General features: G+C 40.0%; 2 protein-coding genes across 4 annotated transcripts in view; both read right to left on the bottom strand.

The window, feature by feature from the left end:
- The window catches only part of IPO11 (importin 11), a 104,668-nt gene that overhangs the window by 17,786 nt on the left and 59,495 nt on the right, over positions 1-27,387 (bottom strand). Inside the window, exons 25-30 of one of the 3 annotated variants that reach the window (XM_068423596.1) lie at positions 21,776-21,793; positions 21,604-21,683; positions 20,925-21,005; positions 16,325-16,420; positions 14,621-14,734; positions 13,969-14,090 (exon numbers count right to left, since the gene is read on the bottom strand). In XM_068423596.1, coding sequence (XP_068279697.1) covers positions 13,969-14,090; positions 14,621-14,734; positions 16,325-16,420; positions 20,925-21,005; positions 21,604-21,683; positions 21,776-21,793 — 511 coding nt within the window. Of the gene's footprint in view, positions 1-13,968; positions 14,091-14,620; positions 14,735-14,958; positions 15,030-16,324; positions 16,421-20,924; positions 21,006-21,603; positions 21,684-21,775; positions 21,794-27,387 lie in introns of those variants that run through there. The other 2 variants (XM_068423597.1, XM_068423598.1) reach the window with 2 other exon arrangements.
- LRRC70 (leucine rich repeat containing 70) lies at positions 329-2,865 on the bottom strand. Its single transcript, XM_068423600.1, has 2 exons — positions 2,740-2,865; positions 329-2,265 (listed from the first exon to the last, which is right to left on the bottom strand). Exon 2 carries the CDS (start codon positions 2,252-2,254, stop codon positions 329-331), a length of 1,926 nt encoding a protein of 641 aa, XP_068279701.1. The 5' UTR covers positions 2,255-2,265; positions 2,740-2,865.

Raw genomic sequence — 27,387 nt, 5'->3', positions numbered from 1 at the left:
ACTTACACCATTAAGTATTGCAACATAAAAATAAATATATGTGTACTTTACATGGCACGTATACTTGAGTTATGGGTGAAAGATTCCTACAACAGGGACAGAGGATAATATGCCTATCCATGTCAGATTTAAATGACACCTAATAAAACCCAACACACTTCAAAACATCCAGGAAGCAAATGATGATGCAGAACCCAAACGATGCCATTTTCCACACCTCTATCAACCAGTTGATTTTAACCAGTGAAGGTATTTTTAGAAAACTGAGTTCTTGATTTCTTGACATTTCAGATCACAATAAAGTTAACATCAAATCAAATGAGATAAATTACAATGATGAATGTTCAAACAATATGACCTGTGCCTGACTTTCAGATGCCGTTCGCTTGAGCAGCCTAATTTGGTCCAATTCTGAATGCCTCATTGAATTCCGCGTTAGAGACTGCACTGGGTCAGTTATGTTGTATCTGCTAGGCTGATAAAAACCATAATATTCTATTCTCTTTTCCCCTGAGTTTTCTAGCACCTTTAGTTTCTGCCTAAACTGAATAATTTTACAGGTTAAGAAGAGGATCACAGCACAAGCCAGAATGAAAAAGGCTAGTAAAATGTCAAAAGACTGATTCAGCTTTTCAACCTGTTGTGTACAAAGTAGGGATGTTTTTAATAATACAGGAGCAGCATCTGTTGGAAATAAACCTTTTTCTTCTACAGTTCTGTTAACAGGTACAATCTGTGCTGGTATTTGCATCGGTAGTGTTGATAATACTGTAGTTGCCCGTGATGGAATTTCAGCAGCATTTTCTTCATAGGGCAATAGGTTAGCAGATGTAGCTGTAGTTCCTTCCTGGAAAGCAAGATATTTAGTTTCTGCATTGACAAACTGTTCAAATGCGTTGTGCCTGTTTCCCTTATGCCACGCCATCAGTAAAGTGGTAGCGCTGTGACTGACACCTACAGATCTTAGACTCCAGGCTGTTTCTGGGCTGGCAGTAGGGCTACTGCAGTTTGCAAACTGAGTCCACTTAATGTAATGCAAAGGTCTACCACGCATACTCAGGGGATTCTGACAATGAATTTTTACGGAAATAGGAGATGACGCTAGCCACTTAAGTAACCAAAGCATTTTGCAGCTGCAGTTCCAAGGATTATAATTTACCTGTAGATGAGTTAAAGACACCAAGGGCTTGAGCACTTCCGGTTGTAACTCTGTAATATTATTAAATGCTAAACTGAGTATTTTAAGTGACTGTCCCATTTTTTCAAAGGTACCATAGCCAATACTGGTTATTCTATTTCTGTCTAGCTGCAGATACATTAAATTGTTCAATAAGGTAAAAGTGCTGGAATTTATATTTTCTAAATCATTATAACTTAAGATTAACTGGCTAAGGTTGGTTAATCCAAAAAATCCATTTACAGCAACACATTTTAGCTTTACATTTTTTAAAGACAGATATCTAAGCTTGTAAAGTCCTTTAAACGCAAAAGGATGTATTGATCCAATGGGATTGTGAGACAAAGAAAGTCTTTCAAGATTTTTGAGCCTTCCAATAGCATTTGATGGCACAAGTGTTAAGTTGTTATCTTCAAGGAACAAATATGCAAGGTTTTCAAGATGATGAAATGCTGAATCTGATATCCGTGAAATCTTATTATTGGCTAGGTTAAGTGTTTGGAGACTTATCATTCCCAAGAAAGTCCCACTTCCAAGGACACTGAGACGATTTCTTTGAAGGCTTAAATATCTAACAGAAAGGAGATCACTAAATAATCCTCTGGGAACAAAAGCTATTTGATTATTCTGAAGGTATAAACAATGAAGATTAGAAAGACCCTCAAAGATTCCCGGATCCAAGCGTTTAATATTATTGTTATTCAGATGCAAGTAGCAAAGCTTGGGGAGTTCCACAAAAGCTTTCGGGTATACATACAAAATGCTGGAGTTATCCATGTAGAGTGCAGCAAGCTCCTGAAGGCCTCTTAGTTCATTTGGAGTGACACGCGATATATTATTCCCACTGAGGTACACAAGAATTGTTGTTTTTGGAAAGTTCCGTGGGACACTCAAAAGACCTAAATTACGACAGCTAACTTGTCTCCCTGTGCAGAGCTGGCAAGCAGCTGGACAGCCAAGAGACTCCTTCTGGAGCAGCAACAAAAGAAAGAAATTAAGGATATGCAGGAATGCTCCCAGGCAGGGTGGAGAACTTTGCAGACCACACATATCCCTGTCTTTGGCCTTCTCACTCATCTCAGACTTTGCTAGTAGAGACAAAAAGAAGTTTATAAATATTATTAATTGGAAAGTTTAAAGATTCTATGTGTAGAGTCTTTAAAATACAAGCATTGCTTTCAAGGTTGGTATTTTATATATTCTCCTTCAATGTCAAATACGCATTTCAAAAAAAAAACTTACTAAGTATAAGTTTGAACTACACTGAAAAAATTTTCAAAGTAAATGAACAATGAAATAAATGTACCAACAACCCAGCCAGAAAATATTTAATTGGTTGCAGCATAAAAGCAACTAAGCTGCCAAATCAATGGCTTCTAATAAATTCAAAAGATTGCTTATTAACTTTTTTTATAGTAAGAATGACTAGGAAATAGTTCAATAGCATTCAAGTAGAAATGCCAACTGGAAACAAGTTTCCTTTCACTGGTTGCTCATTTATAATTTGAATTTTACTTTTATAACTGGAGTTGCATTCAAAATAAATAAAAACAATTCCTTACCCCAAATCTGAAGTTCATTATTTCTGTTACTTTGCCGTTTTGAAGTTCACTGGACTAAGTTACAAGCTGACCGACTACACTCAACTGTGAAACCTTTGTAATGGCAGTATTGCCGCGTACCAGAGCATTCACATTTTGCTCCAGGATTTGCAACTGTTTGCTCAGGAAACTAAGAAATAAGTGGTTAAAGTCAGGTTGCCATGGATACAGGAAACCCTGGGACAGGAAGCCATTTTATCTGTGCTTCAGAAGTATTGTTGGAAAGGAAATCTCAATGATTTTTTTCTAGAAAACCAAGAACTATCTTAGTTTGTAACTGTTGCTGTTTAGTTTGTTTTTTTTTTAAACTACTGTTTTTAATTAGGAGAGCTCAAAAGAGTTTTATCTAAGTTAGGTATAACTTTTAGAATAAAGCATACCTATTTGTAACAGCACTATTGCATTATCTGTAAATCCTTTCTCTTTCAGCCGGAATACAGAGTTTTATTAAATCAATAGCAACATTTACACTGCTCTCTGTCTGTCTGCAGAGCAGAACTGCTGCCACCACACACACACACACACACACACACTCCAGTGGCCCAGCAGAGAGCGAGAAGATGGAGATCTGGAGGGCAGAGCCCCGGTGCCTCCTGCATTCCAGCAAGGCACACCCTGCACACCCTGCCAGCAATCCCAGGGAAGCTCAGGAAAGCTTAGAGATGAGAACTGCATGATGTGGTACTAAATTCCTGTCTGTTGTCTTTCAGACTTGATCCAGGCACTTTGTTAGGTCTCACTTTAGGCCACTTTTTTTAAAGCAAATTTATCCACAGAGGACTATGTATATTCTGACAGCCACACTTTTGGTCCACAGCTTTTGTTTCCTGCAGTGTCCCTTGTGCATATAAACACTTCATGCAAACATGTGCTATAAATATCCCCCTGGCTTAAGTACTGGAGATTACATCCTTAGGTTATCCAGGGACTAAATACCTGCAAAGTCCAGACACATCATGAAAGGGGGAAAAAGGAAACAACAAAATGAGACAGTAAATTAGAGATTAAGCCTAAAAATAGCGATGTAACTATAAAATCACGATTTATACTGTAACGAGACCTTCCACTCAGTAGAACGAAGACGACAACGCCCATCAGTAGCCACAGCCAAGGAAGAGACGCAACAGGAGAAGAATCAAGTCACTTAGGCCACAATGATCTCACACAGGAAGCATGAGTTCACATAAGGGGCGAAATATCACCCGAATATCTTTGTCTATAATAATCCAAGCTGAAACGCATGAAGCACATGAGCAAAGGAAGCGGAATAGACACAGACATGCTTTTGAAGAGGCTTTCTTCTAAATTCTGCCAAAAGAAATTTACATTTCTGAAGTTTTGAAAAAAATAGTTTTGACCGTATATAACTGGCTTTTTATGTTTGAAATCTGTAAAACAGTCAGTATCAAGAGAAATACTCCTTCAGTTTCTCACCTTGAGCTGGCCAAACCTAGAGTTGGGACGTAGGGGAAAGTTTCAATAAAAACCCAAAAAAAGGACAAAAATTAATGACCTTCAATTCTGTCAAGTCAATACCTCTCACAATATCTAAAGTTAGAAATCAGTAGGACATAACTCTTACAATATCTAGTTTAAAGTAAGAAACCAGCAGGACCAGTAAAACTGGTCCATGGGCCACTTTAGACAAAGCCTGTACCACTTGCAACCCATAATTTGAACTGCATTTGGTTCTTTTTTCTGAGACCATTAAACCAACAGTATTGGTATTTTCACTGTATTTAACAATCACCGATATAAAAGAAAGCAAAGTAAAATAGCATGTCACTTCCTTAAAGGGAAAACACTGAATAGTTTTGAACAATTCCCACAATGATTAGGGAAGTATTCCAGATATGGAGTAGAGAACAGTAACTGAAAAAGATTATCCAGGTCAAAGAGAGTCAGGTGAGGGGAAAAACAGAGATTGACCAAAAATGAAAAACTACTCCAAACAAGAAATTATCTCCTACCTAAGCTTCACTATGTATCGCCTATTTATGCTGACATTTCCTTGGGTAAAGAAATCATTAAAAACTATTTCTTCCAAGATGTGCTGTGTGAAACAACCCCATAGGGCTAAAAGAAGCAAGTCTCAATCTAAAAAAAAAGTTTTAAAAGACAAATGTTAATAGATCGCCCTTTTTTGCAAGATGCCAGAATTAACATATTGAAGAAAGACTGAAGGAATTGCTGAAGCTCTACAGGATATCAGCATTGAAATTTAGAGAAGTGGCCAGATAAATGAAAGCTGGTGCCTAGTAAGTGGTTGAATGTCCCTGTGGTCTTGTACTAAACGTACCTTATCAATACTCATCAAAATTTTGCTCAAACCCTAGCTGCCACTGTGGTTCTGAGCACATCGCTGACCTTTCTGATTCTCAGATCCCATGTACAAAATGAGGAAGAAGAATTTTAATTCAGGTCACGGCTCCTTTCAATTTGCACTAGGAAATCTGGAGAAAGCCCTGTCTTGCACTTTGTAAATACGGCACCTGGAGGTCTGCAGATCTGATTGGATTGTAATTTCCAGGTATTGATTCATTAAGAGTACATGCTGTTAAAGCATCTGAAAGTAATATCTGTTAAGAACAAGAGGCAAATAACTGAGACCATTTTAGAGAAAACCATAAAAAAGACTGGGATACACATATAACTTGGATCAACATTTCTCAAACTGGCTTGTCCTTAAACAATAAAATTAATTACTAGTTGAAAGCTGTAAGGAAAACACTTGAACAGGAAAACCCCAAACATTTCTTTCAAACAAGCTTAGGCAGCTCCAACAGTGCTGTATTTTATTCACTGCAAATTTTGTTCTCTAGTGATAGAAATACCAGGTTAATACCTGAATACAGCTTCACATGGCAACAGAGAAAACTGTTTCTGAATCCTGAAGTGAATTTTATCTTAATATGCTAATATTGATAAAGTTACTAATGTCATTGCATATTAAAATCTAGTTCAGCAACGACTCCATGTCAACACAAGCACAAAGTCTGAGCAACAACAATTTGTCAAACTGTGCATAAAATGACAGGTCAAAGTAACTGAAAGAACATATGAGCACTGCACTCAGTGCAGCCTTTCCAAACCACCTCTATTTTGTCACTGATCCATGTTAGATTAAAGCCAATATAATTCAGGTTATGACTATTAGCTAGCATAAAATAGTCATCCAAGACCAATTTCTGTATAGCAGAAAAACATGTAACAAGTTCAAAAACAGGTTCTCAAGTTACCCATCTTTAAAATGTATTAAAGTCAATTTTTGAAGAGGGATTTCATTCTCGTAATTGCTACAAAATTATGTTAAAGCTCACAAAACAGAGGAAAATCAGTATTTAGCACTGTAATTATTCTCTTCAGCTTATAAGAGTGAAACTATCTGTTGCACTCCCACTGTGTATTTAGCAAGTACCTCCAATTGCAGATCTTCCTTCCTTCTGCTTTTATTCTCTGGTATCACTCTACACTGGTAGGTCCACCAAGAACGAACCTATCCTCAAGCACCAAAATTAGTGGACTGTTTTGGAAAGCAGTGACTTTGAGTAAAAGCAAACTTGGCAACCTCTCATTCAAGAATAATAGGCATAGCATTAATAACACTTACTAGCAAAAGGTGGTTAGCTTTCAACATGGTGTCAAATGCTACCTGTGATAACACTTAGGTACCACATCAAGCTAAGCTAATCATTGACACTATCTTTCCAAATTCTGTTCACATTTCCTACTAGAGACTAAAATGTTCCTATCTCTGAAGCATCTTTCAGTATTGTCTGTGCTCTACCAAGATACACAGCTAATAACTGAAGGAATAAAAAAGAAATCTGCTTTGCTAAATGATCATTAAAAGCTTTAAATAACCCAAAATAAGGATGTCCCAAAACACTGTAATGCTGACATGATACGAAGTGACAGAAGTGCAGTATGCAAACTGATTAACATTATTTCCAGAGATATATATAGGTATGAGGAAGGGAAGAGGTACAATTTTAGCTACTTTGGTCTCAGGAAATACAAAGAATGTTGAATATGCATCTCTCAAAATGTAGCACCTGAGATAGTGGTGGGTGCCCACATCCTGTCCACAATGGCCTAAAAAAAAGTTAGGCTCCTGCTCCTGACCATGTTCACTGGGCATTATTTTGTGGGCCAAGGGCACATCTAATAAAACCCAACTACATCTACTGTACTGTACTAGAAGGGTACTCTTGAAGTTGTAGGTTCACAAACAAGCCATTAAGACTGTAGAAAAACTGGAATATGACGGAACTAGACTGGGAAATTACAACATTTAGGAATCACAGAATCACAGAATGGTTAAGGGCTGGAAGGGACCTCTGGAGATCATCTAGTCCAAGCCCCTGCCACAGCAGGTTCACCTAGAGCAGGTTGCACAGGGTCACGTCCAGGCGGGTTTTGAATATCTCAAGAGAAGGAGACTCCACAACCTCCCTGGGCAGCCTGTTCCCGTGATCTGTCACCATCAAAGTAAGAAGTTCCTCCTCATATTCAGATGGAACTTCCCATGTTTCAGCTTGTGCCCATTGCCCCATGTCCTGTCACTGGGCACCACTGAGAAGAATCTGACCCCCTCCTCTTGACACCCACCCCTAAGGTATTTGTAAGTGTTAATAAGATTCCCTCTCAGTCTTCTCTTCTCCAAGCTGAACAGACCCAGCTCTCTCAGCCTCTCCTCATAAGAGAGATGCTCCAGTCCTCTGATCATCTTTGTAGCTCTTCGCTGGACTCTCTCCAGTAATTCCTTATCTTTCTTGAACTGAAGGGCCCAGAACTGGACACAGTACTCCAGATGTGGCCTCACCAAGGCCATGCAGACGGGCAGGATAACCTCCCTTGACGTGCTGGCCACACTTTTCCTAATGCACACCAGGGTACCATTGGCCAAGGGCACATTGCTGGCTCAGGGTGAACTACTTGTCCACCAGAACACCCAGGTCCTTCTCTGTAGAGCTGCTCTCCAGTAGATCAGCCCCCAACCTGTACCAGTGCATGGGGTTATTCCTCCCAAGGCACAGGACTCTACACTTGCCTTTGTTGAACTTCATTAGGTTCCTCTCCACCCAGCTCTCCAGCCTGTCCAGGTCTCGCTGAATGGCAGCATAGCCTTCTGGTGCATCGGCCACCCCTCCCAGTTTTGTGTCATGAGCAAATCTGCTGAGTGTACACTCTGTTCCTTCATCCAGGTCATTGATGAATAAGTGGAACAGGGGCGGACCCAGTACTGACCCCTGGGGAACATCACTAGCCAATGGCCTCCAACTAGACTGAGCACCGCGGATCACAGCCCTCTGGGCTCTGTTGTTCAGCCAGTTCTTGATCCATCCAGGTTGCTGTCACCTCTCATGTCACTGCTCAGATATGATTCTCCTCCAGCAAACTACAAGTCCTTTCATGTTTTTTGAAAAAAAAACCCTCACTGTTTTAGCTGTTGTGTGTCCATGCATACTTCCCCTGTGTGCTGAACATGGAGACACATGTGTAAGTGTATCTGCACTACCTAAATCTTGCTACCGGACCCTACTGTTATATACATAACTTTAAAGACAAAGGACTTTAATTTATTTTATGAAGTACTAAGAGCTTTCAATAAATTAATGAAAATGGAATGAAAATGTGGATAGATATGAGTGGCGAACAGGCAGTAAGCGTACAAAATTTGGAAAATAATACGGATGCATATATCAGTCAGACACAAACAATGCTAACACCAAATGCCCAGACTCACAGAATCACAGAATGTTAGGGATTGGAAGGGACCTCGAAAGATCATCTAGTCCAATTCTCCTGCCGGGGCAGGATTGCCTAGACCATATCACACAGGAACGCGTCCAGGCGGGTTTTGAATGTCTCCAGAGAAGGAGACTCCACAACCTCTCTGGGCAGCCTGTTCCAGTGTTCGGTCACCCTCACCGTAAAGAAGTTTTTCCTCATATTTATGTGGAACCTCCTGTGTTCCAGCTTGCACCCATTGCCCCTTGTCCTGTCAAGGGATGTCACTGAGAAGAGCCTGGCTCCATCCTCATGACACTTGCCCTTTACATATTTATAAACATTAATGAGGTCACCCCTCAGTCTCCTCTTCTCCAAGCTAAAGAGACCCAGCTCCCTCAGCCTCTCCTCATAAGGGAGATGTTCCACTCCCTTAATCATCTTCGTGGCTCTGCGCTGGACTCTCTCTAGCAGTTCCCTGTCCTTCTTGAACTGAGGGGCCCAGAACTGGACACAATATTCCAGATGCGGCCTCACCAGGGCAGAGTAGAGGGGGAGGAGAACCTCTCTTGACCTACTAACCACACCCCTTCTAATACACCCCAGGATGCCATTGGCCTTCTTGGCCACAAGGGCACATTGCTGGCTCATGGTCATCCTGCTGTCCACTAGGACCCCCAGGTCCCTTTCCCCTACGCTGCTCTCCAACAGCTCTGCCCCAACTTGTACTCATACATGGGGTTGTTCTTGCCCAGATGCAGGACTCTACACTTGCCCTTGTTATATTTCATTAAATTTCTCCCCACCCAACTCTCCAGCCTGTCTAGGTCCCTCTGAATGGCTGCGCAGCCTTCCGGTGTGTCAGCCACTCCTCCCAGTTTTGTGTCATCAGTGAACTTGCTGACAGTGCACTCTATTCCCTCATCCAAGTCATTAATGAATATATTGAATAGTACTGGTCCCAGTACCGACCCTTGAGGGACTCCGCTAGACACAGACCTCCAACTAGGCTCTGTCCCGCTGACCACTACTCTCTGGCTTCTTTCCTTCAGCCAGTTCACAATCCACCTCACTACCCGATCATCCAGACCACACTTCCTCAGTTTAGCTGTGAGGATGCTGTGGGAGACCGTGTCAAACGCTTTACTGAAATCGAGATACACCACATCCACAGCTTTACCATCATCTGTCCACCGGGTAACATCCTCATAAAAGGCTATCAAGTTGGTTAAGCATGACTTCCCCTTGGTGAAGCCATGCTAAGTGCCCCTAATGATCCCCCTATCCTTGATGTGCCTAGAGACAGCACCAAGGACAAGTTGTTCCATCACCTTTCCGGGGATGGAGGTGAGGCTGACCGGTCTATAGTTACCCGGGTCCTCCTTCTTGCCCTTTTTAAAGACTGGAGTGACATTCGCTTTCCTCCAGTCCTCAGGCACCTCTCCCGTTGCCCACAACTTAGTAAAGATGATGGAGAGTGGCCTAGCAATGACTTCCGCCAGCTCCCTCAGCACCTGCGGGTGCATCCCATCAGGGCCCATGGATTTATGGACGTCCAGATTGCTTAATTGGTCCCTGACCCAGCCCTCATCTACCAAGACAGATTCCTCCTCTATCCTGACTTCTTCTGGGGCCTCAGGGGTCCGGGGCTCCTCAGGACAGCCTCCAGCAGTATAGACAGAGGGAAAGAAGGCATTCAGTAACTCCGCCTTCTTTTTATCCTCTGTCTCCAGGGCCCCCACCTCATTCATCAGTGGGCCTACATTGCCTCTAGTGTTGGCTTTACCTGCAATGTATTTGAAGAAGCCCTTTCTGTTGTCCTTGACCTCTCTTGCAAGGTTTAATTCCAAGGAGGCCTTAGCTTTCCTAGTTGCCTCCCTACATCCTCTGACAACAGACTTATATTCCTCCCAAGTGGCCAGCCCCTCCTTCCATGATCTGTATACCTTCTTCTTCCACTTGAGTTTGCCCAGCAGTTCCCTGTTTAACCATGTAGGTCTCCTGGTACCCTTCCTTGACTTCCTACTTGTTGGGATGCTCTGGTCTTGAGCTCAGAAGAAGCAGTCCTTGAATGCTAACCAACTATCTTGGGCCCCCTTACCTTCTAGTACCCTGTCCCATGGGATTTCCCCTAGCAATTGCTTGAAAAGGCCAAAGTTGGCCCTCCTGAAGTCCAGGGTTGTGATTCTGCTAGCTATTCTGTTCCTGCCACATGAGATCCTGAACTCTACCATCTCATGGTCACTACAACCAAGGCTGCTCTCAGCCTTCAGCTCTTCAACCAGACCCTCCTTCTTAGTGAGGATAAGATCCAGCAGCGCTCCTCTCCTAGTTGGCTCATCCACCATTTGCATCAGAAAGTTATCATCAATGCACTGGAGGAACCTCCTGGACTGAGGATGGCTGGCTGAGTAGGCCTCCCAGCAAATATCAGGGTAGTTGAAATCCCCCATGACAACCAGGCCCTGTAATTGTGAGACTGCTCTCAGCTGCCTGTAGAAGGCCTCATCACCCTCCTCATCCTGATCCAGTGGCCTGTAATAGACACCCACAACAGTATCACCCCTGCCAGCCTGCCCCTTAATTCGCACCCACAAACTCTCAACTCGCTCCTGATCCGCCCCTGGACAGAACTCAATACATTCTAGCTGCTCACTCACATAAAGAGCAACTCCACCACCTCTCCTTAGTGGCCTGTCTTTCCTGAACAGGACATAGCCATCCATGACCACATTCCAGTCATGCGAGGCGTCCCACCAAGTCTCTGTAATTGCCACTAAATCATAGTCCCCCGACCGAACAGGGATTTCCAACTCCTCCTGTTTATTCCCCATGCTGCGTGCATTGGTGTACAGGCATTTCAGGGAGCAAGCTGAGCACACCGATTTCACCCCAGGGGGATGGGAGGCCTCCTGGTCTACCTCAACACTAGAGCGTTGCCCCAGTGGTGCAAGCCCAGCTACTACCCCATCCCCCTTCGTTTTGCCATTCACATAGCAAATGCAGATAATTAGGTAGTATTTAGTTTATGCAAAAACCCCAAGTAACACCAGGAAATTACTGCTAAGTGAGAAGGTGCTGCGACACACTAATCAGGAAAGAAGCTGTTATTGTTCTTTTTTTAACATGAGCTACTAAAGACTAATACAATGTGCAGCTGTGTGTAAGAAGATAAACAGGATGTTGGATCAAACGACTATATGCATACATGATAAAATGTAATGGTACTGTTGGTACTAAAGTCATGTTATTGCATGTATGTCTGGACAATATTGCCTAGACAAGAAAGTTATAGTTTGGCTAATAAACTGTCACTTTATAACCTGCTTGGTCCAGCTAATTGGCCCGAGAACCACTGTGAACTAGAAGAACTGCTCTGCAGTGATTCCCATCTTATCTGTTCTAAAATCCTTAACTTGTGACATTCTTAAAGGCACTATATTTGAAATAAGAAATTATTTTTGCCATACTGGTTTTAAATGAACAATGACGGAAGCTTTAGCTTCCCCCAAAAAGCAGAAAGTCACACGTCCACATATGCATCATGATTAACAGGCCACTAACCAGAAAAGTACCTAAAAGCAATGAAGTAATACTATAGAGTTTAGAAGGAGAATAAAAAAGGTCACTCCTTAATATTTTCCCCAACATTTTATCCATTAATAATCTCTGAAGGAAGAATGAGAATACATGTTATCTTCCTTTTTCCCCCAGTACTTTTGTCCATTCCCTCCCTTTCCTCTCTAAAATAAACTGATGCCCTGGTTAGTGAGGCAGTCCAACAGGAAAAATTACTTCAGCTTTTCTTGAAAACATTGTTTATATAAATCAAAGTATTTTGTTTAAATACTTTATTACATTTAAAAGATTTTTGTTTAAACTTTGCAAATGGACTTGCACAAGAAGCCTGCTTTTGAAAAATCGTATTTTTAACGCAAGTTTCAGATGTGAGATGTAGCAAGCATATGCAATATAATCCCTATGAAATGGCAAAACCAGAGTGACTCACATTGTTTGGTAGTAGAAGGAAAAATCACTTGACAGAATCAATTTCACACATCCTATCTGAAGGTGCGTTTGGCCCTGGCAGTCTCAGTTGTACAGCAAAATTTTCATAGCTTTGACATAAATATGTCCGCTAAAGAGAGGCTTTTTATCTGAGAAGCGGATTTCTTAAATGATTTGAGTATCTGAAAAATAAAGCTGTCATTTGCAAAAGGTTTTATTATGTTAAGGACTGTCAGAATTAATTGGCTTTTACAGCAGGAAATTTGGAGCAGCTGAAGGTACTTCAAAATAACACAATTATATAAAGCAATTTCTTTTCTCCTTCCTCTCCTTAAAAGAAACTTCACAGGAAGACAGACATGTAGTTCAGTAACTTAAATTTTAGATAACACCTCTTTAAGAACATTTTGAATATACTCATAAGTAATATAACATTGTTACATCTACTGAAAAAAAAACCAAAAGCTTTCTCATAAAGCAGCTGGTTCACCTTTGGCTAGATGTTTTTCCTGATGATCTGGGACAAAAAAAGGAAAGCTTCTGTGCACATTAAAAGGTATGAAGCCTCTTTAAGTTTTACGTGTAAGAGTTCCCTGATTTTTTAGGTAGTGACTACGTATTCTACAGCTTTACAGATACTAACATAGCTTTAGGTTTTTTAACATCTAAATTCCCATTAGACAACACTTAAGACTTTTCAGGAAATCCAGCAGACTAAATGTAAACTCATGCAGTCTTGCCCTCCTGACTTTCAAACAGACAAGAATAATCTGAAGGTAAGTACGGACTGAGCTCTCACCTAAACATGTGTTATACACAAATTCTAGTAGTGACAATTTAGAAGTCCGTATAACACTATTCAGCATTTTCGTTCAAGTCTCTTGTTTTGTTATGTATATTCAGCAATGACAATGGCTAGAGAAAAGACAATAGTAAAAGCTGCTTGCTATAGAAATCTACAGTGCAAAAACTGTTTCAGTCTTTCACAGCAGCTCTTCCATTTAATGTCATAAAGGGGAAATGCAGGAGGAAAGTGCAGGTCTGCCCATGACAGGAAACGAAACCGAACAAACATTGTTCGCTGGAAGGGACACCATAATACTAACAAGCCAACTAAAGCAACTACTTAATCACAGATGAGAGAAGCAGCTACTTCAATATTAGTATGAGAACGGACAATAAAATACGCAGTGCTGTTTCCTCACTTTTACTAAAAGACATTTTCCATGAAACAGAAGAAAGGTTACTATATTGCTATGAAGCCAAATAAGAAGTTAATGTAATGTAGCATGAAAATTCTACCTTTTTAAGTTTCTCTTGGCAAAAAAAAAAAGAGGCAATAAGACCACTTATACTGGAATGTTTATCTGCAGAATTGTGAAATACCTTAAAAAACATCTTAAGGGCCTTCAAAGCATTCTTATTTAAGGGCACTGTACATTTGCTTACCTATTCAATGATGGCAGAAGTGAAAGCAATGCCAAAGCAGAAAGTTTTCTTCTTTCTGGCTGAGTGATGTTATCCAACCGGTCGACCCACATTTCAATCATATTACCAAGAATTTGGTCCAACTGCAATGGGAAACAGAACATTCCTTTTCAGTTATGAGTACTTCAGCATATTCAGAAAATAATTTATTTTAATTTTTCTACCAACTGAATACGTTATTCAATCTGGGAAAAACATCATACAGTTATGTATACCTGACAGAAGTAGCAGGCAAAAGGTTTTTTTTAAATTTTACATGACAGTGCTTGTAGACCCTGATCCCCCCTCACCATTAATTGTAACCTAGAAGTTAGAAATGCATTTAATTGATGGACAGAGCACTGATTCAGATCAGTGAATTACTCAAACAGTTTTCCTATAACAGTCTAATACAATCAAAGTATGTGAACTTACCCTGTTTCACCTTCACCGGTAATAAATAAAAAAAGGACTTGTCCTTACCTGTTTGAGAACTGTATTATACCTAAGGATAAGAAAATTACTAAAATTTCACTTAAAGACACGGAAAACAGAGGGAAAAGTTCTTTCAGGTTAAAAGAATGCAAGACTTCTACATGCAGTCTAGCTGAAATACCAAGACAAAAATGCTTACCTCCTGACCCAATTCACCTCCCATCTGGCTCAAAAGTAATGAAAAAAAACTTGCATTTTGTAGTAGAACTCTACCTATGATCCCCAGATAAGTAGACATCACCACTGGGTATCTCTGAAACAAAAGTAAAACAAAACAAAAGGGGCTTAGTTTAATTAAGAGAAAAATACTTAACATACAGAGCAGCAACACATGGAAAATACTTGCATGCATCCTTTATGTATTTTATTAAATTTGAAATTATAAATTGTAAATAAAAGCATCTAAGAACACAAGACTGAGCAAGCAATCATTACCAGAGTTTCTTGATTCTTACAACAGGAAAACTATGGCAATCTCAAAGTCAGTTTCCTCCCAACAGTCAAGACAACTTGCAAGGTGATTTTACTTTAAATTTAAAAATCTGCATCTAAGGAATAAACAGTATATTGTACTGTTAAAAAATAACTTTCAAAGTTGATTATGGTTCAAAATTACTCTTTACAATTCTAATAACATTAAGAAGTGCTCAGTATTCCTGAAATTGTTATTACTTACTTCACTGAATACATTTCCTAGTAACTAATTTGCAAGTGTCTCAAGGTAAACTAGATACAGTAATAAGCTCATTAGTTTATTATCCTTTGTTATTACTTTTAGTTTTAAAAGAAGCTACAGATTTCTTTGTATTAAATTCAGCATCTAACAATGTAACAGTAAGTATTTTGTAGAATTGCCTACTTGAAAAACAAAACGCCAGCATTTACCTGAAAACTTTAACCCAGATTAATACCTTTTTCAATATGGAGCAATGAATTTATTAAAGTCTTAAATCGAAGACATTTTGATAATCTACCCTCCAGTTTTCTATTTCCTTAAACTGCAAACTGTTTAAACAAACTGCCTTTTTTGTGTTCTGTACAGCAAAAAGTACATTGCTAAGTAATATTACTTGGCTTAATCATGGAAGTATCTTATTTAACTCAATAATAATGGAAGCCAAATATTGGTATCTGAAAGTCTTCAACTCTGAAAAAAGCAAAAGTGTTGATCAAAAAAGGCAAAAGCCCAGAGAACTCTACCCACTGATTCTGATGATTAAAGTATTTTTTTTCTCCTGCTAGCATTGCAAGGTTCAACACAGTTAAAGCATATTGGATTTTACTCCTTTTTACCCAACATGGAAATTTGTTGAAGGCAAAGAGAGAGAAAAGGGAGAACTTAAGACATCTAAGCAAGCAAAATCTTAAAGCCTCTTCTATCTCACACAAAGTGTTCTCACATCCTTCAGCTCTTCATATTAGATAAGTCAATTCGAAAAAGAAGGTCAAGTCAATCGTCTTGTCCAGTTTGTTTTTCCCTGGTGCAGGTACACTTAAAAAGGAGTAGTATAAGTGTCTTTAAAAAAACCACAACAAAAAGCTCCAACACCTAAAAAGGATCCAACTAAGCACAGTCATAGCACCTTATCAGTGTTAATAGCGAAGGAGTGGCAGAATAAAATTTGTGCTATTAAAACAGACACCAGATGACAAAAGATATAATGGATATGTTGCTTGAACTCTTGCACTACTATGTTACTTTTACAGACTTTTAAAATAGCTGTCAAAGATCTATCAGAGGCTCTTAAAACAAGAGAAAACGCAAGACTGATATGAAAAAACTGGGCCAGATAACAGAAGGTACTGTTCAAAAGGAAGAGAGTAGTTAAAGGATAACTCTTACCTCCCCATCTATAATTCCCTTGAATATTGATGGCAGAAGTGGTTGAAACATTTGAGGACCCAAAACAGGGTTTACTTTTAGGACATTTTCCACAACCTTAAGAACAAAAGCAAATTAGACAATTAGGAAAGCACATTTTAAAATCTTACCTGAAGCTTTAAAACTACTTATACTGGTCTATATATAAAGTCCTGGTAGGCTGTTTAACACCTTTTGTTGGCAATATGGACAGTGGGATTGAGTGCACCCTCAGCAAGTTTGCCAACGACACCAAGCTTTGTGGTGCAGTCGACACGCTGGAGGGAAAGGATGCCATTCAGAGGGACCTTGACAGGCTTGAGAGGTGGGTCCATGCGAACCACATGAAGTTCAACAAGGCCAAGTGCAAGGTCCTGCACGTGGGTCAGGGCAATCCCAAGCACAAATACAGGCTGAGTGGAGAATGGATTAGGAGCAGCCCTGAGGAGAAGGACTTGGGGGTGGTGGTTGACGAGAAGCTCAACATGAGCCAGCAGTGCGTGCTTGCAGCCCAGAAAGCCAACTGTATCCTGGGCTGCATCAAAAGCAGTGTGGCCAGCAGGTCGAGGGAGGGGATTCTGCCCCTCTACTCCACTCTCTTGAGACCCCACCTGGAGTACTGCGTCCAGCACTGGGGCCCCCAACATAAGAAGGGCATGGACATGTTGGACCGAGTCCAGAGGAGGGCCACAAAGATGATGAGATGGCTGGAGCACCTCTCCTATGAAGACAGGTTGAGAGAGTTTGGGCTGTTCAGCCTGGAGAAGAGAAGGCTCTGGGGAGACTTTCTAGCAGCCTTCCAGTACCTGAAAGGGGCCTACAGGAAAGCAGAAGAGTGACTTTTTACAAGGGCATGGAGTGACAGGACGAGGGGGAATGGTTTTAAACTGAAAGAGCACAGATTTAGATTAGATATTAGGAAGAAATTCTTTTCTATGAGGGTGGTGAGACACTGGAACAGGCTGCCCAGAAAAGCTGTGGATGCCCCCTCCCTGGCAGTGTCCAAGGCCAGGCTGGATGGGGCTTTGACCAACCTGGTCTAGTACAAGATGTCCCTGCCAATGGCAGGTGGGTTGGAGCTCGATAACCTTTAAGGTCCCTTCCAACCCAAACCATTCTATGATTCTATCATGTTTATCATCAAACATCAGGAAACCCTAGGATTACTGAAAGTATATTCTAGTGAAGTACTCTGCAAACCTGCTCTGTATAATGGACCTGACGAAAACTGACATGCCAAGTGAAACCCACCTAGCCAAGCATCTCCTAATCAGCCTCCTCCTGGCCCTGGCAAAGCTGATGAGGTGGGCTGGAAGAAAGGACCTTGATAAGTCTCCAGGAAAAGCAGCTTGATGAGGTGGGTTGTCAGGGAGGAGTACCAGCAGTTTAAGGCTTATTTCCATACCTTTGTCCTGTCACTTTTTTGAAGAATCATTGGTTAGGACCTACCATCTCTTTGCAGGTGATCAAGTAACAGTAACTACAAGTGCTCACAGATGTGCTATTCTCAGCACCATGTTCTGGTTCCCAGTTTTTACATTAATAACTCTTTGTTCTCTCAGCTCCTTTTTTCCCCCCTGAGCTCTTCCCTGAAGCAATTTTTATTCCCCCATGAACTGTGCCCTGAAGTACTTTTTTTTCTTATGTCTTCAGGCTTTCTTTTGCCCAGCTGTTTGGGCTCTCCCCTTGTACCAAGATGGAGAGGGGAAGAGGATGTGAGAATAACGGGCTGATATCTGTTCAATCCCATGGGTAAATAAAGACAGAGACCACACATCTACACACTGATGTGTACAAAGCATATAAAGGTACCTCCCTTAAACACTCTTCTTGGTCTCCAGCTACTTTCAGTTCAGAGGGACTTCCACAAGGAACTACTCTTATGTGCTCTTGTCCAGTAGCCCCTAAATCTTCTTTTCTTTTTGAACCTTGTTCCTACTAGCTTCATTTAATGCCCTCTATTTCTTGCCTTGAGAGAGGTGTTAAGCAGTTGATCCCTTTCAATGCCTCTCAATTTTGTAGACCTTTAATATACTGTTATATGGAGGTAAACATAAATTTTCCCTCACTCATCTTTTCCGAGTACTCAAAGTTTTGGCTAACTGATTTGTTCCTTGTACAGAGTCTTTTCAAACATTTTATTGCCTGTCTCAGAGAATTAGAAAATTTAGTCACATCAAGTCTCAGCAATCTTTCAATAAATCATCTTATCAGTCCAAATTAGTGTTTTTCAACCTTATCCATTTATTTACTGTTCTAATGTCTATTTTCAATCCAGCCAAAGGTGTTAGTAGAAAAATATTTCAGAGAATGCTCCCGGTTGTTTCTGTTCTCAATATTTATCTTAGGGATTTTTTGTTTAACAAGTCAGCACAGTGATGTCTGACAAAATGTTTTCCTTTTTGTAAAAATACTTACATGGGTTATAGCTCAGTTATCCCTCTGCAAGTAAGCAGGCATACTAGGAAGGTGTTCAAAGTATACTTGACAAACCTTGTGGCTAAGGCAAGGCCACACTGGGAGCCAAGTGGATAAACAATACTATATTAGCAGCACCATTACATTTTAGAGATCTGATTAAAAACTGCATTAAACATTTGCCCAACTACAGACTCTAAATAATAGTATTGACAGAAAGGAACTGACATTTTAAATTCCAGAACTAGAGTCCTTAAGCTCCTCACAGCAGGAACTACAAACAGGAAGGAATGTCAGCTTCTCCTGTTGTTTTCTGTTCTGGGATTCTGCAAGCAGCTGTGCAACCCACCAAAGAGGTAGGTGGGATCTAATTTTTTTCCTCCATACCATTTAGAATGAACTTTGACTTGAAGTCAAAGTTTTTATAAGCAACACAAGTTCCCAACTAGTGCAGTCACTGGAAACATAAGTAGTAATACACTACAGTTGCTACTCACTTATCTTTCAGTGCATACTCCAACTTTGTTTTTTGAAAGTCTTTAAAAGGCACATTTAAAGTATCATGCTTAATATTTCAAAAACTTATGAATTTCATAACATCTCTTTCACAATACATTTGAAGTTTTTGCAAAAAGAGGTTTTTTAGTACTTTGAAAAACCTCTGGCAACTCTATTTAAGCAGTTGTTGCCATTACAATAGCAACTTATGCCAAAAGCAAAGACTGTTTGAACACTATGTCAATGGTACAAGTGCAAGTATGCTACACAAAGGAGTATGATATAGAGCCCATACATTCAACATTCAATAAAGACTGGAAAAGCTTGGCTCTAGACCTGTTAGGTTCTAGTGGTCATGTAGAAATGCAGAAAAAAATAAAGAGTGAATCTTGATCATCTGATGCTTATTTTATCATAAAAATCACCTAAACGTTTTTTTTAATAATACACCTATGTATGCAGACTTATTTAACCTTATCTTGCCAGTTTTCCAAATGTGCAGTTACAAAATTTGAACTGTATGACTATTTTTCTTATTTGTATTTAATAGTGAAAACTAATATTAAAAATATTAGTAGCTATATTATTGCTCTTTGTATTAACAAAGGGATCAATACTGGTTGATAGGGTATAGAAAAAACTCAGATTTGGATGGCCAGATACAGCAATTACATAATTACATTTGCACATTTTTAATAGAAACACTCAAAATGAACCTAGATTATTAACACACAAGTATGATTTTGGCTTTAGCGTTGAATCATTTCTTGACGTTACATTTTTTTTCCAAATAGTGAAATTTTTTCTGAATTCTGAACCAAGCTAAAAATTGAATTAGGACAACTCTTAAAACTCTAGTTCAATCAATCATCAGATTGATTTTGCCCTTTTATTTTGTAATCAGAAGTGTTAAGTATCTTTTGTATTATACTGTGGCACTCTTCTCCATTCTAAAATTAAATTAGAAATAAACAACTTCGATTAGCTTTCTACAACTTCCATACGTTGACTATTAGCCAAAGATAAAATCAAGTTACTTTGACTCAAACACAATCCTTGTTTTGCAACTCAATGCTCTCAAGATTTTCTACACATAGCATTATCTTTGCAATACAGTGATTGGTCGTCTGGCTGTTTAAGTGTGCTGTTGCCAGACTGTAGAACAAATTATTTTCATCAAGATCCAAGCCCTCACTAACCACCTTGCTCTAGTAATCCAGCAACTAATCAAATGGGAAAGATACCAGGGACTCTTAATCTAAATCCATCTATACAAAGAGGACTCAAACTAGCTTAGAACTCATTTACCTAAGGACAACACTTTGGAATCACATGAAGTAATGAAAGCATTGCAGAGAGGGTAGAGGAACAGAATGTTATGTGATTATCTTTTAGGGTGCTCTATTTAAGGACATACTAACCTTCTCTTGGGAAAAGCAGTATTTTATAAAATACATGTGTGTATATATGCACTTTCTATACACACACACACACACTTTAAATATGTAGTTCAAAACAATGTCAATGTGTGCTAAATAACCTGTTTTCTACTACGTGTTCTACATTCATCATACTTGAAAATATTACTGTAACCTGACAAAAGCACTAGCAAGAACAATGGATGCACACAGCTGAATATCTGGGTATTATTTTTATTACACTTTACCTTTAAAACTTGAACTTGACCTTCAGTAGTTATGTCCTTCAAAAGTTCACAAAATGACTGGCATAAGTCAGCAGCATACATCTGAAATTAAATAAAAAGAAGGTATTATGCAAACACGTTTTATATCTATATATATACTTCAAAACTCAACACGTTAAGGATTACGTATGTCCAAAGACCCAGCTTCTCTTCAAAGATCATACTTGCTAAAATTCTTGTCTTTCCTGAACTAATTTAAATCTAATCTAAGCATTTTGTTGTTTTTTTTAACATTGCAGGTTTTTTAAACACTCATTCTCAATGAATTTTCTAACAAAGGTGTGAGAACAACCCATAATATCTCTAGTTCAATTCTTGCTAGAATTTATGATCACAATTTTAATCTGGTAGGATAATTAGAGTAACTATTACTACCCCACACAGGACCTTTTCAGGTATCAAATTACTAAATCAATCCACAAAACATTAATTGTAAATAATAATCTTTCTCAAATCTGGTTTGATTGAGTGTCCACCATGTGCCATAAAAAGCTAACATTAGAACAATATGCTTGTAAACACATAAATGCATAAGAGTATAAATGTTTGTGTATACAATGTTTTTCAACATTTAAGAAAAAACAGTTTGCCACTAGGGACCTAAGGTGCTAATATCAATCTTTATATAACGGTAACATACTTGTAAAAATTCAGATGATGATAAGAAAACATAAGCATTGATGATCTTAAAGCAATTTTTGAGGTTTTCGGAACTCAGCTCTGGAAAAAAAGAAAGGACAATTCAGAATCTCATCACCAAACTGGAGGACAATTAAAATCATTCACTTCTAAAAGTCTTTTTCCTCACATACCTTTGAAGTGCCAGATGCCTACAAATAGAAAAAAGTTATCTTAGATTCAGTAGCATTCAGGTTCTGTCTCCCTGCCAGAAATCATAACAAAAGAGGGATGATAACAGCTCTCATGTTCTCAAATGGAAGCATAAGAAATCCTATGACCTCAAAAGTCAATGCTAATTAAAAAAGAAGCATCAAGTTTTGGATGTGATAGCGGGCTAAGATATTAAAGACTGAACAAATGAAACACATAAAGAGACCTGCAATTACTGATAAATGATCTCTCTCACATTTGAGTCAGTAAATGCTGAGGGGAAAGAGTGAAATAAAGACTGCAGTTCTGCTCTTCTGTCACATCAAATGGCATTGAGCTTTTAGACTGAAACACACTGAGTTTTAGACCAGTAAGGAAAAGCATATCCATTTAAGAGACAGACACACACGGGAGATGGTATACAGCAGCAATGTGAAGAGAGAAAAAAAGACACATCCTCAGGCAGTACCTTTAAGTGTTTTTAAAACAAATCACCCCCGAACATGTATGAAGACAAATCACAAGGAAACAAAAGGTCTCAAAGTTTCACATAGAGATTGATACTAAGGCAGAAAGCCAACAGCCCTCGTTGTCTGAAAACAAAACAGAAGACCAAAAAACCTCAAAGGGCTTGCTAAATTTTCTTAAAAGCAGTTTGGGAGACAGACTATTCTTGGTAAAGCAAGTGGACTTCTGCTCTACCGCCTTTTATATTCCAAGAAAGTCCTGATGGAGAGCCAACAGGAAAATACTTTTTATATAAAGTTTTAAATAAAATTCCATATCAGATTAAGCTAACGTCAGCAGCTGGCTAAGACCTGGTATGTTTTCCACAGCTTCATGAATGCAGCCTGTATGAAAGTGTGGTTTACACCTAGCAATGCTTATATCTTTCCACATATATTTCCACAAAAAATATCACATGATAGAAACTATGGCTGGTTTTCCATTATGACATCTGAAAAGTTCCAGGGAGTTTTACCAGTTTCTCTTCTTTTCCCTCTCATTAGAAAGAACATTAATGCTCCTGTTATCTGACACGGCCATTGGACAGCTTTGAATGCATGACTACTTTCATATCTCAGTTGCTTGGATAAGTCATGTCTTGTCATCACTTATTTTGAATACTTATATATCTTGTCTTGAAAATAGATGATTTTTCACCTATCCATCCAATATCCTCATCAGAAGATTCCAATACATCTATAAATTAGTTTTAGTAGCATATTGATAGTGTTACACATTTCCTGAAGTTACTGAATTCTCCTTAGAGGTCTGCAGGTTATTTTTTCCTTACTGGATAAAACCATATTTTAAGTTTCAGACACTGATGCAGTAGACAAATTGTAAAGAAATGGTCATATAAACACGAAGTGCTACCAACCTTTCCATAACTTTCCCTTCTGTGATTCTGTAATAACTGATACAAAGGTAATAAAGTACAAGAAACAAAATTATAAGAAGTTATTTCAGGCCAGAAGGAAAAACCAGATAATCACAGAATCACAGAATGTTAGGGATTGGAAGGGACCTCGAAAGATCATATAGTCCAATCCCCCTGCCGGAGCAGGATTACCTAGACCATATCACACAGGAACGCGTCCAGGCGGGTTTTGAATGTCTCCAGAGAAGGAGACTCCACAACCTCTCTGGGCAGCCTGTTCCAGTGTTCAGTTACCCTCACTGTAAAGAAGTTTTTCCTCATATTTATGTGGAACCTCCTGTGTTCCAGCTTGCACCCATTGCCCCTTGTCCTGTCAAGGGATGTCACTGAGAAGAGCCTGGCTCCATCCTCATGACACTTGCCCTTTACATATTTATAAACATTAATGAGGTCACCCCTCAGTCTCCTCTTCTCCAAGCTAAAGAGACCCAGCTCCCTCAGCCTCTCCTCATAAGGGAGATGTTCCACTCCCTTAATCATCTTCGTGGCTCTGCGCTGGACTCTCTCTAGCAGTTCCCTGTCCTTCTTGAACTGAGGGGCCCAGAACTGGACACAATATTCCAGATGCGGCCTCACCAGGGCAGAGTAGAGGGGGAGGAGAACCTCTCTTGACCTACTAACCACACCCCTTCTAATACACCCCAGGATGCCATTGGCCTTCTTGGCCACAAGGGCACATTGCTGGCTCATGGTCATCCTGCTGTCCACTAGGACCCCCAGGTCCCTTTCCCCTATGCTGCTCTCCAACAGCTCTGCCCCCAACTTGTGCTCATACATGGGGTTGTTCTTGCCCAGATGCAGGACTCTACACTTGCCCTTGTTATATTTCATTAAATTTCTCCCCACCCAACTCTCCAGCCTGTCTAGGTCCCTCTGAATGGCTGCGCAGCCTTCCGGTGTGTCAGCCACTCCTCCCAGTTTTGTGTCATCAGTGAACTTGCTGACAGTGCACTCTATTCCCTCATCCAAGTCATTAATGAATATATTGACTAGAACTGGTCCCAGTACCGACCCTTGAGGGACTCCGATAGACACAGGCCTCCAACTGGACTCTGTCCCATTGACCACCACTCTCTGGCTTCTTTCCTTCAGCCAGTTCACAATCCACCTCACTACCCGATCATCCAGACCACGCTTCCTCAGTTTAGCTGTGAGGATGCTGTGGGAGACTGTGTCAAATGCTTTACTGAAATCGAGATAGACCACATCCACAGCTTTACCATCATCTATCCACCGGGTTATGTCCTCATAAAAGGCTATCAAGTTGGTTAAGCATGACTTCCCCTTGGTGAAGCCATGTTGACTGCCCCTAATGATCCCCCTATCCTTGATGTGCCTAGAGACAGCACCAAGGACAAGTTGTTCCATCACCTTTCCGGGGATGGAGGTGAGGCTGACCGGTCTATAGTTACCCGGGTCCTCCTTCTTGCCCTTTTTGAAGACTGGAGTGACATTCGCTTTCCTCCAGTCCTCAGGCACCTCTCCTGTTGCCCATGACTTAGCAAAGATGATGGAGAGTGGCCTAGCAATGACTTCCGCCAGCTCCCTCAGCACCCGCGGGTGCATCCCATCAGGGCCCATGGATTTATGGACAATAAGATAAGATAGACATCATGGAAACAACAGAATTTCAGTCACTCATCTGTGCATAAAGTTCAATGGTTAGTAAAAGCATTTTTCTAGAAAGCTATCTCCTTCAACTGATTACATTTAAAAACCAATTACGCTTCAATTCTCATGCCAGGTTTTCCTGAATTAATCATATCTTTTTTCCGAATTAATTAATGTGCTCCTCTGGGTTATGTTGAGGATCAGAGGAATTATTCCAGTTGCAGTAACCTGCTTTTTGCCATTACCTTTACAAGTACAGCACAGCCACATTAAACCTGATGCTTTTTGAAACAGGTACGTCTCGACTTTGACCATATTCCCAACCTGAAATTGCATCAGATTCAGCTGTCATTTTAAGCAGTCTCAGTGCAGAAATGCATCCATCCTCAGAGAATTAATGTATTCTTCCATTCCATATTATTCAATCTGCTGCACGGAGAGATGGATTAAAGAACCTCCGCAACCCCTCTATAAGGTAATTAAATTTCAACAGAATTTAAACATTAGCAGCAGTGCTGATCTGAAAACCATATATGACAATTATGCTGTGAATGATTATTGTACATCAGTGATAGCACCACAATCTTTGAAGGAAGGTTAGTTACGCAAGTTAAATCAAGCCTTCATATCAAATGCAACGTTCTGCTACTGTATCTATAAGATTTAAGGATAGCATTGATCACTTTACAGACAGATCTAACTGATTTGTACAACTCCTCTGACATCCAGTTCCAGCACCAGTAGTATCCTGAAATGGATATGAAAAACTCTCTTCAGAATGACAAATGTATCTGGAAAGGAACAACTACACATTACTTTCACACCAATTAAAAAAGAAAATTCAAAAACATTGCTATATTTTTCCTCTTTCAGTTGACTGTTAAAAATTAGAGAGATGTCACTGCACTGACATATACCTATGGTGACATATGCCACAGGCCTGTGACATGGCCATGACAAAGGCACGTTCAAATAATGAAAAACCTAGTATGAATGAATGAATCAATAGAAAAAAAAATCATTAACTAAATCTCAAACCAATTTTTTGTGCATAACACATTGGAATTGCTTGCCAACAGATATAAGCATGTTTTAAAAAATCTCCTAAAACATGCAGGAGAAGCAACAGCAAGCAATTACTTTTCTAGGCTGCAAGTTTAAGTTAGGAATGAAAGTCAAAGAACACTGAAGGTATATTTTTGTCAATAAGACAAACGGCTCCAGCAGAGAAAGCACGAGAGGAGGCAGCACAGAGGCCCTCAAAGTTCAGGTTTCTAAGGTATTACTGGTGGGCCAGAAAGCAATGATAGACATACAAGTGCTTGTGCAGTACCTGGCCTTTGCAAGTATCTTAAGAGCACTTAAAAAAAATTGTGCAACAGAAGATATATTCCTTTGCAGTCACCTAAACATGCATTCACCAACTGGAAAAAACCCCACAGCAACACCTTTCTATTAAGTGATACCCATAGCACACTTCAAAAACTAGCAGACGTTATTCGCACATAGTGAGTCTCATTCAGTATTATATCACTTTGCTGAAGAAAACATACTGTTATAACACAGAAATCATAAATCAAGTTTTGTATGTTGATGGTTAAGCTGAACTCCCAAATCCAATGGGAAAGACTAGATGCTCAAAGAGCTCTTAAGGGTCCTGAATCAGAACCAGCAATCTATCACCACATACCTCCTGAATTTTCTGAAAAAACATTGTGCACAGTCACAACCAAGTCCCACAAAGGCAATTAACATTGTGTACAGTCACAATTGCCCACAAAGGCAATTAACACAAAGCAAAAGGTGCAACACAATGAACAACCAACAACCCAAATAACACACAATCCAGCCTATCGTCTGTACCTCCTTAAACATAACCAAACTATCTACTTCCATATAAATGGTTATCAGTATTATTTTCCACAGTCCCTTTGGGTCTGAGTTATCAAAGCTGCACTGTATCTATTCACATACACTGTTCAATTTCCACAGTAGCCCCAGAGGAAGTCAGGATAGAGGAGGAGTTTGTCTTGGTTGATGAGGGCTGGGTCAGGGACCAATTAAGCAATCTGGACGTCCATAAATCCATGGGCCCTGATGGGATGCACCCGCGGGTGCTGAGGGAGCTGGCGGAAGTCATTGCTAGGCCACTCTCCATCATCTTTGCTAAGTCGTGGGGAATGGGAGAGGTGCCTGAGGACTGGAGGAAAGCGAATGTCACTCCAGTCTTCAAAAAGGGCAAGAAGGAGGACCCGGGTAACTATAGACCAGTCAGCCTCACCTTCATCCCCGGAAAGGTGATGGAACAACTTGTCCTTGGTGCTGTCTCTAGACACATCAAGCATAAGAGGATCATTAGGGGCAGTCAACATAGCTTCACCAAGGGGAAGTCATGCTTAACCAACTTGATAGCCTTTTATGAGGACATAACCTGGTGGATAGATGACGGTAAAGCAGTGGATGTGGTCTATCTTGATTTCAGTAAAGCGTTTGACACGGTCTCCCACAGCATCCTCACAGCTAAACTGAGGAAGTGTG

The sequence above is a fragment of the Nyctibius grandis genome, chromosome Z (assembly GCF_013368605.1).
Source record: "Nyctibius grandis isolate bNycGra1 chromosome Z, bNycGra1.pri, whole genome shotgun sequence".
Classification (NCBI taxonomy): domain Eukaryota; kingdom Metazoa; phylum Chordata; class Aves; order Nyctibiiformes; family Nyctibiidae; genus Nyctibius; species Nyctibius grandis.
The sequence above is the reverse complement of the archived record's forward strand: the minus strand, read 5'-3'. Positions and strand labels throughout refer to the sequence as shown.

What these genes read in the sequence shown, in the direction of transcription:
- LRRC70 (XM_068423600.1), bottom strand. Translation starts at nt 2,254, where the DNA reads ATGAGTGAGAAGGCCAAAGACAGGGATATGTGTGGTCTGCAAAGTTCT.